The sequence below is a fragment of the Rhineura floridana genome, chromosome 11 (genome assembly GCF_030035675.1).
Source record: "Rhineura floridana isolate rRhiFlo1 chromosome 11, rRhiFlo1.hap2, whole genome shotgun sequence".
NCBI classification, from domain to species: Eukaryota; Metazoa; Chordata; class Lepidosauria; order Squamata; family Rhineuridae; genus Rhineura; species Rhineura floridana.
Genome location: NC_084490.1, coordinates 14,986,811 through 15,000,582, shown reverse-complemented (window position 1 = coordinate 15,000,582; position 13,772 = coordinate 14,986,811). Strand labels below are relative to the sequence as shown.

General features: G+C 40.2%; 1 protein-coding gene across 1 annotated transcript; it reads left to right on the top strand.

The window, feature by feature from the left end:
- Nucleotides 1–943: 943 nt before the first annotated feature.
- LOC133367469 (vomeronasal type-2 receptor 26-like) lies at nucleotides 944–12,298 on the top strand. Its single transcript, XM_061591573.1, has 7 exons — nucleotides 944–1,023; nucleotides 1,381–1,683; nucleotides 3,628–3,919; nucleotides 4,657–5,517; nucleotides 8,457–8,684; nucleotides 9,057–9,183; nucleotides 11,388–12,298. The coding sequence occupies exons 1-7, from the start codon at nucleotides 944–946 to the stop codon at nucleotides 12,296–12,298; spliced, it is 2,802 nt and encodes a 933-aa protein (XP_061447557.1).
- The last annotated feature ends 1,474 nt before the right edge of the window (nucleotides 12,299–13,772 follow it).

Here is a 13,772-nt window from a genome sequence, read left to right as displayed (position 1 = left end):
AGTCCATGTTTGTTTGTTTATTTACTATTTGATTTATATCCCGCCATTCCTCCCAGCAGGAGCCCAGGGCGGCAAACAAAAATGCTAAAAACACTTTAAAACTTCAGAAAAACAGATGTTAAAATACATCAAAACAAAACATTAAAAACATTTTTAAAAGCTTTAAAAACATCTTTAAAAAAGGGTTTAAAACATATCGTTAAAAAAATTAAAAAGCATTTCTAACACAGACGCAGAGTGTGATAGGTCTCAACATAAAAGGCTTGTTGAAGGAGGAAAGTCTTCAAAAGGCGCCGAAAAGATCACAAAGATGGCACCTGCTTAATATATGTTATGATATTTTTTCTTGTATTTCCTGTACTTAATTTTACATGCAATGTTTATAGTATATGTTGACAATAAAAAGGAAGTTTTGTTCAGTTAACTGTATTTTATCAATTGTAGGTTTTTTTGTATCTGCTGTTTTAAGATGTTTGACTTATGTTCTACACTGCTTAGAGATCTTTCACATGCACCAAGGAGATATTGGTGGGCACATTGGCACCTCTGGGCATTTTGGTTAATATTTTGTGAGCCCTTTTAGGAATGGGTACTTTTTTGGAATAGTTGCTTTTATATTTAAATAAATAAATTATAGATGAATTAAACAATTTGCTTTCTCCTAACAAATGGTGTGGGGAGATTCTTGGAACTGCCTGGCTCTTCTACAGAGGTAGAATGATGGGGGTGGGTGCTGAATTCCACTCTGCCATCATAAGAAATTGGAGATCTGACAGATGAATATATTTCATTAGTGCTTAGATGGAGACAGAATACAGGAAAGAGTTGGACTGTGCTGATGAAGATAGAGGAAAATCAAATAAGGATTTGTGTTTTCCTTACTAAATTCTCTCTGATATTTAGGTCTGGCCTCAGAATGATGATGTAACACTTTGGGAGAAAAATGCAACCCAACAAACCAGCACTAGAAGCCAAGATGGAGAAAATCTCCACAGCCACCATGTATTTCCCTTTGGTGTTCAAGTAAGTGGGGAGAAAAGACACCCAAACACTGCAAAAGACCAACATGCTGAAGGTGATGAGCTTGGCTTCATTGAAAGTATCAGGCAACTTCCTGGCTAAGAAAGCCACAGTGAAGCTGATGATAGCCAGAAGCCCCAAGTAGCCCAGGACAGTATAAAACATAGTCTCTGAACCTTCATTGCACTTTACTATGATGTGGTTAGTCTGGGAGTGCATGTCAAATTCTGGGAAGGGAGGGGAGGTTGCTAGCCATAAAACACAGATGCCAGCTTGAATAAGCGAGCAGAAAACTATGACCAATGCAGCCAGTTTCTTCCCAACCCATTTCCTTATTGTGTTTCCTGGTTTTCTGGCTAGGAAGGCCAGAACTACAGTGATAGTTTTGCCCAACACAGAAGAAACAGAGACAGAGGAGATGATGCCAAAAACTGTTTGTCGAAGAAGACAAGAAACTTTCCCAGGCCAGCCAATGAACAGAAAGGAACTTAGGAAACCCAGCAAGAGAGAGGAAAGCCGAGTGCAGGTGATGCTCCAGTTGTTGGCTTTGACAATGGGAGTGTCCTGGTGCAGGATGAAAGTCCCCACCACTACCATGGTGATTGCAAAAAAGAAAAGGACAAAGGAAGTCAGAATGATTCCTAAAGGTTCTCCATATGATAAGTAGGTAACAGTTTTGGCGATGCATTGAACCTGTTTCTCATTTGGATACTGGTCTTCTGGGCATTTCTCACAATGATCTGCATCTGAAATGAATAAGAAAGGACTCAATATTTCCAAAGTGCACCATTTCACAGTGGGCCTCTGAAGAGTCTAAATCTCCATGTCCTGGAACTGATGTCAACAGATCCTTGACAATACAAAAAAGCTCCACTGGATAGCTACTTGAGGATGCAATGTAGGCAGAGAAGTGAGCCATCTTTGCCATCCTAACCGCCATATAGTAGGCACATTTATGATGTTTGACTCATGCCCAATCAGCCTCACAGCACGTCTTTTGCCACTTGCTCTCTAGCTGTCATCCAGTCTGTTTTATTGCCCTTAGTCATTGGTGTACCAGGGTGCTAACTGGAATCTACGATGCTGGAGAGGGCACTCAGGGCCAACCATATTAAGAGCCCAAGACACCTTGTTGTTTCATAGCATGACAAGGGATTCAATAGGTTCACCTGCTCTATCTACTGGGAAACTCCCCAGGGAATTCAGGAATCCAATGGATTCCATCAGTCCCCGGGGCAGGCCATCTTAATCTGTCCACCCCCCCTGCAAAGGAGGACTGGAACCATAAGTCTGAACTTCTCCAGAAAGTGGCCTGACTACAACATTGGGATGACATCCACCCTCCATCTCCAGACCACCCTTTACTTCTTTAAGCAAAGGCGCGGGGGAGGGGGAGAGGAAGGTCCCTAGAAACAGTTCTGGTTTATTCTTAGGGTGTGGTAAAAGTATTGTCAGTCAACATCCATTCAGAAAGTTATGTTCAATATCCAATATGCACTGCACACCACCACCGATACTTGATAGGCAGACATTGGATATGAAGCAGACAAATAGGTTTTCTTTAACTTTGCCAGTAGCTGAGTATCTTGGAAAAGGCAGTTGTCTACCCTGTAATTATCATAATCATTGTTATCAAGTAGTTGTAGTTCAAGGCAATAGGGAAGCCACAAACTCAGAGGAATCCACCTCATGAGCTGGTGATGCACTCCTCTCCTTGTATAAAGATTCATTTCAAACAACCCATTGTGCATAGTTCTTGGAGGTTAATTGAAGACAGACTGCACTGTATTAAAAACTGGGAATCCAGATTGGAATCTGTGAAATAGGAAAATTGGTGTAACACTTAAAGAGTTTTCAGGGTGGTTTGGGAACAATTTTGATAACCAGTGACTTTGATAAGACTGCAGATTTGTACAGCTGTCACAATGAGTGCGTGCAGATGTCAGTGGGGTGTTGATTTGCCACACTTCAGAAAGATATCGTTGCTGTTGATCCTTTGGCTGCTGCAGATGCCTCATACTGTCAGCAAGAACAGGAAATACAGATGTGGTTGGCGACCAAAGGCTGAGAAGAGCTTCCTTGGCCCTCTAGACAATATTATCATTGGTGAATTTGTCTCCCTTATTATTCCTTTATTAAATGAGATTCCCTTTAACAGGATCCCGGATGAGTTGGTCTATGGCTAGTAAGTAGATCGTGTTTTTTTTTAATAGAATAAGAGTATATTGGACTGAACTGATCATTTTTATTTACAATGCTGTGAAAAAGTATTTTCCCCCTGTCTGATTTTCTGCATGGGTGCATATTTTTGGGATGGAATGTTATCAGATCTTGAACCAAACCTAGTATTAGGGAAAAGGGAACCTGAGTGAAAAAATAACACAAAATTTTGATACTTATTTCATTTATTTATTAAAGAAAGTTAAGCAATACCACATGCCCCCGCATGAAAAAGTAATTGTCCCCTTAGACTCAAAAACTGGTTAGGTCACCTTTAGCAGCGATGATTACAACCAAACACTTCCTGTCATTCTTGATCAGTCTCCTTGAAAGTTGCTTAACTTGGTAGCTCAAGTGATATCTGACCACATGCCAATCTCATTGCAGCACAGTGCCTAACAACTACCACCAAGTCCTTGCCTTTTTGTTTGCCATTTATGAGATTAATAAGAAAACCCAGCTCTTACCCAACCACACATTGGAATACTTGATCTCTCAAAATGCTTACAACAAAATGGGAACCTCGTATGCAACCATGGATCTCCTTTTTACAAGACACGGGAGTTCTCTTAACTACATCTGTAACAAGAAATGCAAGCTAGTGACTGTCATTGGTGGGCTCACCTCTCATAACTCTAAGCTGATGCCACACATTTTAAATATCTACAAGATGCCACAAGTGAGTATATATATATATGTAGGCAACAAGTATGAGATTTGGAAAGCAGACATATCTCCTACATCCTTGAAAAATGGTAAGGCTCAAAGGCCCTCCTATACCCAATTAGTTCAGCACAGATCTTGTTCAATACTTATTAGCAGCAAATGCATGCATTAGATACTTACCTGCAATCCAGATTTATTCTCAGAAATAAACTGCACTGAGTTCAAGGGGTTTTCTATTCCAAATGGTCTCCTCTCCCAGTAGTTAAGAAATTTGTTTGAATGGGGTGAAGGGGAAAACTTATGGGAGGAGGAGATATGGACTAAAATAAATGTGGGAAGGGAAAGAGTTAAGATAAACATACCATTCTGCTTCATTTTTCTTCTACTTCAAATTCAACTCCTCCTATACCTAATTAAAAGGGGGGGGCTCTAATATGTGGGTTTTCCTCTACATGTAGATATACCCTCTATAATCCTACCCAAAGCACCAAAGACTTGGCTGTATTTGCTGGAGGATCAGATAGCATGACCTCAAATAAATACAATGTGCATAAGCTCTATCCTGTCTGATATTTGAAGGAAATAGGAATCGAATAATGAAAGTCTAAACCTTTGGAATATCCTTTCGATATTTGTTGAAGGGTCAGATTAAATGATCTCAACCTTCTATCCTGCCAGGTATTTGAAGGAAGCAATTTAAATTCAGGAATAATGAGTGAGCTCTAAAAGGTTAATTGTCCTTCTCTTTAGCTCAGTTATGACTCCTTTGACCCTGCACTGGGTGATAAAACACAGTTCCCTTCCGTCTATCGGATGATCCCCAGTGAAAGTCTACAGTATGTTGGGATTGCTCAACTGCTTCAGCATTTTGGATGGATGTGGATTGGCCTTATTGTTTCAGATGATGACAGTGCAGAAATGCTATTGAGGACCCTCATTCCTTGGCTACTCCAGAGCCATATTTGCATTGCTTTTAAGGAAATTATTCCATCGCTGAAGGATCACTGGGAAGGCTACTGGGGAGAAACCAAAAAAATTAATCATAATTTGGAAAGAATACATTCCGTGCTCTCATTGACCACAACCAATGTGATTCTTGTTCATGGGGATTTACGGGCAATGGAGGGCTTACGAAAGGTTCTAGTGATACAGGAATTTGATGAAAAGAAGCCAATAGAGAAGGTTTGGATCATTACTGCTCAGTGGGATTTTGCATCTGTAATGTTAAGTGATGTATTTACACCTAAATCCTTTAATGGCACCTTGTCCTTTGCATTCCACACTAATGATGTAGCAGGATATGAAGATATCCTTGAGACATTAAATCCTAATCAGTTTAAGTTTTATTTCTTCCATAACTTTTGGTCCAGTGCATTTTTGTGCTCATTCCCAGCATATCACATATACAAACCACAGGCAAAAAACTGTACTGGGGAAGAGAAGTTGAGGAGCCTTCCTGAATCTGTCTTTGAAATGGAGATGCCTGGCCAGAGCTACAGTATCTACAATGCTGTCTATGCTGTTGCACATGCTCTCCATGCCATGTTGTCATCAAATTCGAAGCAGAAAGCAATTGGGGGTGGAAATTTTCTGAAAGTTCAACCATGGCAGGTAGGTACTCTTGGCAGATGCTACTGTAATAAATTCACTAACAGACAAATAAAAGTGGTTTAAGAACATACCTATAGCCACCAGATTTTCTAACAAAGTATAAAAAGCAGAGAGCGTTGGCTATGGGGCGGTATATAAATGCAATAAATAAATAAATATTGAGTTCAATGGAATTTACTCCTGTGTACTCATGCTGAGGACAGGTGAAATTGACTTGGGGGAGGCATGGGGAGGGGAAGGAGAAGTGGGAGGGAGTGAGGAGAGGAGGAAGGGAGGAAATTGGGTGGGTAATAGGGATTGAATCCTCTTCTTTTTATGTTTTATTTTTAAGTGTAACCTCCTAATGGTCATTAACAATACAATTCCTCCCCCACATCTTTTCATTTTTCCGATGTCTGATTTTTTTTATTATTATTATTATTATTATTATTATTATTATGCTTTTCATAGAGTTATTGATATAATTGCTATTTATTCACAAGTCTCCACTGGTATCAAACTTTATTCTGAACTCTGTAATTATCAGAGCTTGGAAAAGTTACTTTTTTGAACTACAACTCCCATCAGCCTAATCCAGTGGCCATGCTGATGGGTGTTGTAGTTCAAAAAAGTAACTTTTCCAAGCTCTGGTAATTATTGCTCATTTACATGCCTTTTCAATTGCAGATATAGGCAGATAGTCAAGTCAGTGTCTTCCCCGCTGCTGCTTATAATCAACACCTGAGTCCTCCCTGCTGTTTACAATCAATAACTCATTTCCCCTGCTGCTTTCTGTCTGTCAGTTACAATCAACATTTCATTGACAGCTGTGAAACGGAATACGTATTTGAAGAACTCACAAAGAATGTAGATGGGTAAAGGTATCACTCACACAGTTGATGATTTCAAAGCAAATCTTTAAAAAATGAATTGGAAAAAAGAATGAATTGGAAACCAGTAGTGGAGAGTTGCTACTTCAAAATTATCTCTGCAAAGTTGGAGAATATCACAAATAATAACAAATCAGATGAGAAATTCAATTATAATTATTTTTCAGGGTTTTCCCCACCTTTTTATTCTATAGCAGACCCCTGTAGTCTCCCACTCTAATTTAAACCAAAACACACTATGATTAGCCAAGCGAAATAGCTGTGTCAGTCTGGCTTTTAGAACACTGACAGTTGGTCCTTATTGAGCATGCCTGCACTATTATACACTGGGATGTTAAATTTCTTTAATTAAAAATCACCCATGCTTTTTTTTAACTTTTAAAGTTCAGAAGAGGAAGGTCAGGGTATGGGGCCAAGTTGGGTACTCTGTGAACATGGCTGATTTTTAATTAATTTCAAGAAATTATGAGACAACTGACAGAAAAAAAAATCCAACAGGTGTCTGGATTTTTCCCTTTCGTTTTACACTTCGAACTCTCGATTCACTCTGACTGTTTTGTTTATCGCCATGAAAACTTAGATGGTTGTTAAACAAGTGTTTCTGAGTTCAGGACTATAGGTTTTGTAAGGTTTTGTTTTGAAAAGTGCTTATGGGAAGCAGCAGAATGGCATGGGGGTATTTTCAATTTAACATTGCGGAATGCGAAAATCCATGTTGGCTATAGTGTACTGCCACTCTTGTGGATGTATAAATAGAAGATGCTGTGGGCAATGATGCCTTTCTGTTGGATGGATTCAGGATTATTTTTCTCGTGTAGCAGGTTTTGGAATCCAATAGGAGCCAGGAAAAGATTTATTGTTACATTCACCCCAATTTCCATGTTATGAGGGTTTTCAGGGGTCCAAGGCTTGGTTTCCTTGGAATGACTGTCACTGGAGAGTTGTGGCATGTTTTCACTGACATGTATTGCTGATGGAGCATATGATGAAATGCTCACAGTATTAACACTCCAGAATGACCTGCTCCACCACTAGGCTTCTAGGAGAGCGCCCCGCATCATAGCCTTGGATACATCACAGAAAGCAAGTCTTTTGTGTCTTTCAGTCCACTTCCAAGACTGATTGTCTTTTGTTCTCCTTCACACACAGGCTGCATACACACCATGATGATGATTGTTATTTGACTTTATATCTTGCCCTTTCTTTCAAAGGAATCCAGAGTGGCAAATATAAACAACATATTACCCTTGCTATTGCCTGGAATAAGCTAAATCTTTCAATTTCTCCTTTATCCAATGTGGCAACAAAGCTACGGGTCTGTGTTTGCAACAAGTGCTCCCAGACCATAACAGCATCTAGGCTTGAAGTATGCTTTGCAGAAGGAGTCCAATGAATATGCTGCAGACCTTGAAATTAACAATTAGTTGTACCTCTCTGACAATGTTTGGACAGTGTTTTGCTTATACATAAACATTTCAAAAGTATAATCAGAGTAAATGCAGCCAATCAACAGTGTTGTCCAAATGACTTGGGGGCGGGCGGAGTCTTTGCCTAACAGCAAAATGACAAAGTTGGTGCCAGGTGGGCAGCCTGGGGTAGTTATTTCATAGATTGAGAACTATTATAGAAAAGGCCTGTTCTCTCAGAAGCAATGTATGGACTTCCCTCAGAGGTGGGATGATGAAAAGGGCCACAGATGACTACATCAAGATCTATACAGGATCACATGAGGAAAAGAGCTCCTTTAACATAGAATGCAAATGTCTGAATACTTAATGTGAAAAAAATAGTGGTGCACAAGCATTTTTCAAAATGTGTGGAGTATTATACTGAAAAATACTGCAGTGTCCCTGGGAACCACACCCAGCTCTGCAAAGATTGATCTTAGCACCCTTGGAAGATGGGAAACATTTTGCTCTATTGTATTTAGAATTGATGTATGTGTGTGTGTTGTCAGAGTGACCAGAAATTGCATGTCCACAGGACAAGACAATAACATTTTGAGGGGAATTGCAGTAATCTGTTTCCCAGCACTAGACCCAGGTCATTTTCATTCCTTCTCCAATCTAGCTTCACTCCTTTTTGAAACATATCCGCTTCAACAATAGTGCTGGGGAAGAAATATTTTTTGATGAAAATGGAGAGTTGGCAGCTGGATATGATGTTATCAACTCAATCATATTCCCCAATCAGTCAATCCATAGAGTCCGTGTTGGAAGGATCAACCCTCAGGCAACGGCAGGACAAGATTTCATCGTTAATGCAAGTGCCATTGTGTGGAATCAAAAGTTTAGACAGGTAAGAACATCTATTTTAAAAAATAAATTTCTTAATTAAAAAACAGGGAAAAGGTGTGGGTCAGAGCTACTTGAACAGAGAATAACTCAGAAGTCACTCAACTGTAGACTTATGAGATAGCTGGCTTTATACAGACAATTGTGCAGCAGAGTGTCCCAGGGCTAAATGATGAGAAGAACTGACAAGCAAGAGAAATCAAGTGAAGAAGGAATAAGATCTATCACCATTATGAACATGAAAGGATTATAGGAAAGTAGCCAGGGATTACTCGTCATTGTATCATTTTGAAAAATACATAGAATTCAACATTGTAGTCATAAGGAGAAAGCAGTTGGTCTACACACTAAATCCTTTCTTATTGGGTATTAATAGACCGTACCCCAATCCAGCTGTGTTGAGAGATGCCATCCTGGACACAGCAAGATTGTTCGTCAGGGGCAACAGATTTGTTGTTACGATTGTCCTCACTGCTCTGAAGGAATGATTTCAAGCCAGATGGGTAAATAGAGATTGCAAAGCTATAAGGGGAAAGTATTCCAGGGTTGTTTTTTCTCTCTCAAATAAATGTGCTCAAAGGGCTGGCTCACATGTTCAGTGAAATCCAACACTGCTTTCCTGCTTGTAGAATTCCTTTTGAGCCAGTGGAGACATCTGCTATTATAAGAGAAGGGAGAATATTTTCTCTGAGGCCCCATTCCACCTCCAGTCTCCCCTTGCCACCTGATATACCATTCTGGAGGGTCCCTTAATGCACTGGGGCTGATTTTCAGAGGACAGTGAAAAAAGGGCTGCAGTAGAAAGGGTGATCTGAGAAAAAGAGTCTCCCTTTCTCTTAAATTAGCAGATGCTTCTGCTGGACCAAAAACCATCCCACTAGCAGAATAGCAAGCAAGTTATGATGTCAGTGTGGAAATGGGACTCTGTCTCTGTCCGCACACACGCACACACACACACACACACACACACACGCACGCGCATGCACACACACACACACGCACGCGCATGCACACACACACACACACACACACACACACACAGAGAGAGAGAGAGAGAGAGAGAGAGCTATGCATGATCACCCCTATCTGATCCGGGTCCTGACATGACAGATTGATGGCTATCTCACCTGGGATCATTCAGGGCTGACCCAATCCAGATCTGAATAGATTTGGGGGCTAGCCTTAATTTTTTTAATTTAGATTTTAAAAGCTAATTTAATGCACAGTCAGAAGGTTAGTAGGGGAAGAAGTGTTGTCTCCTTTCTTCCTCCAGACAGCATGTTTAATCAGAATTTTAAAGCTTAATTAAACATGTGGTGAGGAGTGAGTGAGGAAAGAATGAGGTGATGCCTTCATTCCTGCTGGGTGCTGATTTGTGAAAACGTTCCCTGTGGGGAATGTGCTGAAGAAACAGACCCTTGCAGAGAGCAGGACTGAACCCTTTGCTCACTAGGGCTGGTGAGAGTTTCCGTTCAGTCCTCATTTCAAGCAGAATTTATCAAATTCTCAATTTCTGAAACAATATGAGAACTGAAACACAACCATCCTTCAAATTTGCGTTTATTAAAAGTTTGGGATGCAGTTTGCCAACTAAACAACATTTACAAAGATGCATATATTAGGGGGAAGTGTGCATAAAAATGGATACATGAGTGAAAATAACATGCCCCAAAGGCATGAAATGATGAGACATGGCTTGCAAATATGTGTATATTTGTGAAAACAGCATATAAAAATGTGTTTATTTGGAGAAATTTGTACTAAAATGGTGGAGAATTTTAATGAGGATTTTTTAAAACAAAAATGCAGATCACTGCAGAAATGTAGAGAATTCAATTTAACATTGCAAAAAATGAGAAACTGGGAGAACCAAAACAGACAGATCCTTCCATCCCTACTTCTCACTAACTGAGGAGCGGAGAGTCCAGTCCTCCTCACTGCTTCTATTTTGAAATAAATAAATAAATAGAGCATGACCAACCAACCCCAAAAGAATTGGGGAATTTGCTTGGTGGTTGGAATGGCAAACATTTGAATGGATGTGAAATTTTTCTTCAATTATATTGCGGTAGATTGTAGATTCATGCAATATGAGATATGTTTTGATGTCTAAAGACAAAGTAGGCATCAAGCTGTGCCAACCTCGTGTTCTGAAGGTATTTTGGACAACATTTCTCATGAGCCCAAGTCAACATGTCCATGTTTGTCATGCATGTGCAATACCTCTCTTCAATATGCCCAATGTTTTATTTATGCCAAAATTCTGAGAGATTGGTGTCATGTAGCACAGGGGTTCCTAAACTGCAGTCCGTGTACAACCAGTGGCCCCTGAGCTTCATTTAGGTGGTCCTAGGCATATCCACATTAAAGATTCACATTGATGTTTAATTATACTTTTCTTGCTTCTTTTATGCCTTACATGGGATTTTATGCAGTAAAATTTGGATTCTATGACATACAAATTGCCATACTTTAAAAAACAATATATGAAACAAAAGAAGCAATAAAAATACAGTTCAAAATCACACAGCATCTAGCACAGTCCAAAATAATTGCTACAACAGGCAGAATAATTATTAAGTGCACTATCAAGGCCAACACCAATTTTCATGTGGTCCACAGGAAAAACAGTGTAGGAACCAATGACCTAGGATACAAGCATAGGGGTACATTTGTTGGTCTATTGAGACTTCTTCATTACTTCCAGATGCAAAATATTGCAGCAAGTGTCCTGAGGATCAGCACCCAAACAAAAACCAGGATTGGTGTATCCCCAAATATATAACCTATTTGACCTATGGCGATCCATTGGGAATCATTTTGTCTTTCTCTGTTCTGTTCTTCACCCTGATCACAACTGTGGTGATGTGGAGTTTCATTCAGCACAAGAACACCCCCATAATCAAAGCCAATAACTGGAACATCACATGCACCCTGCTCATTTCTCTGTTGCTTTGCTTTCTGTGCTCTTTTTTATTCATTGGACGGTCTGAGAAAGTAACCTGCCTTCTCCGTCAAACAGTCTTTGGGATCATCTTCTCCCTTGCTGTTTCTTGTGTGTTGGCTAAAACCATCACTGTGGTTCTGGCCTTCATGGCCACCAAGCCAGGAAACAGGATGAGGAAGTGGGTAGGGAAGAGGCTGGCAATGTCAGTCATCATCCTCTGTACTCTTCTTCAAACTGGCATCTGTGCAGTGTGGCTGGCAACCTCTCCTCCCTTCCCAGAGTTTGACATGCACTCCCAGACTGACCAGATCATTGTGCAATGCAATGAAGGATCAACCCTCATGTTTTACACTGTCCTGGGCTACATGGGGCTTCTGGCCATTATCAGCTTCACCATGGCTTTCTTTGCCAGGAGGTTGCCTGATTCTTTTAATGAAGCCAAGCTCATTACCTTCAGCATGTTGATTTTCTGCAGCGTTTGGTTATCTTTTGTCCCAACCTACCTGAGCACCAAAGGGAAATACATGGTGGCTGTGGAGATCTTTTCCATCTTGGCATCTAGTGGTGGATTGCTGGCTTGCATTTTCCTCCCTAAATTTTACATTATTGTACTGAGACCTGAACTGAATACCAGGGATCAGCTTGTAAGGAAAAAGGATCATGGTGTCTAGCTGATATCCCATTTCTTCTCTTTGCCTTTCCTCACTTGCCTTTCTTTATTTTCTTGTGTTTTTTAAAAAAGAATGTCAGTCCACAGATGAGGTTATGTCTACATTTCTGTTTGTAAAGCCCTTAGTGGGGTGTAAAATTATAGTGCTGGATTTCTGGATTGCATCTTCCTCCCCAAATTTTGCACTATAGTATTGAGGCTTGAGCTGAACATAAGACACCAATTAGTAAGGAAAAAAAGAATAATTCCACTGACTGATTTGTTCCTTTTTTTCTTGCCTTGTTTTTTAATTGAGCTTTTTAATTAAAAAAGTAATCTTTACCATCCATACATTTACATTTATAAACTCCTATCAATCTGTAAATGTGGACTGTGTTGATTCCAGTCATGTCGAAAGCATGGCATGGAGATGTGGCTGCATACTGGACTCCAGGGCATCTGGGCAGATGGAACAAGCATGGAACAGCCTGAGTTGGGAAAGACTGCAGGACAGTCCAGGTTGAAAGGACTGAACAAAAATGGTGTCTTCAGAACAAATAAAGACTGTGCTTTTGGAGGGCAGGTGGAACTAGGATGACGTAAAAGGTGAGGGTGAGACAAATGGGGAACTAGGACAGGCTGACCTGATACAAAGCTATGGGACAGAGGGGACAGATAGACTGAAGGACAGATAGTATTTACAGAGACCAAAGATGAGTAGACAAGCTGGATGGAAGGCATGCTTCAAATGGGGTGAACTTGCTGAGTTCCTTCAGGTGACACTGGGAAAATGTGAATGACTCCTAATTAACATTCCCATGGGCAGTCCAGTAGGGACAGTTAACTACTATCTAACCTTAATCTCCACTGCCAGCTACTGTCTTTGCAACACTGACATATGCAAGAGAGACAACTGCAGGAGGGGAAATGTCATTTCAACATTATGCAGGGCTTACCACCAAGTATTGAATTAATACCTCCCGGTTTTACATATATATAGTACATACAACACATTATATGACCTAAACATGTCACCTGTGAAATGGAGAAAATTCTCATTATCCAAGGCATACAGAATTGCAACTGTATCAGGAAAATAAGTAGATGAGATACAGGTGAGGTCAGCAGAACATAGGACACATTTATTAAATATATATTTGGGGATCTGCAAGTGACAATATGATCAGGAGGAAAAGTTCAATTAAACTCTGATAATTCAGGTGATCCAGCCCTTAACGTGGGGGAGAGGTATAATTTGCACAACCCCAGCCTTTCAGATGAGTAGGGAAGTCTTCCTAATTTACCTTTTCTTGCGGCCTCAGAACTCTGAGCAGATGATACAAGTTAGTCCCAAAGGGGATCCTTATTCTGTCAACAGGACCCACAGCACAGAAGGCAAGTCCTGACTCACCTTTTGCTGTAAAAGGTATCTAAGGGTGCTCACCTAACCTTAATTACATCTGTTTTATTCCCACACTTTCCTGACCTCATGCAAC

Bases quoted from the DNA above. Each gene is read 5' to 3' on its own strand.
- LOC133367469 (XM_061591573.1), top strand. From the start codon at position 944: ATGCAACCCAACAAACCAGCACTAGAAGCCAAGATGGAGAAAATCTCC. The intron at 1,024-1,380 runs GTAAGTGGGGAG...TTTTCTGGCTAG, and splicing joins TATTTCCCTTTGGTGTTCAA to GAAGGCCAGAACTACAGTGA. The intron at 5,518-8,456 runs GTAGGTACTCTT...TCTCCAATCTAG, and splicing joins TGAAAGTTCAACCATGGCAG to CTTCACTCCTTTTTGAAACA.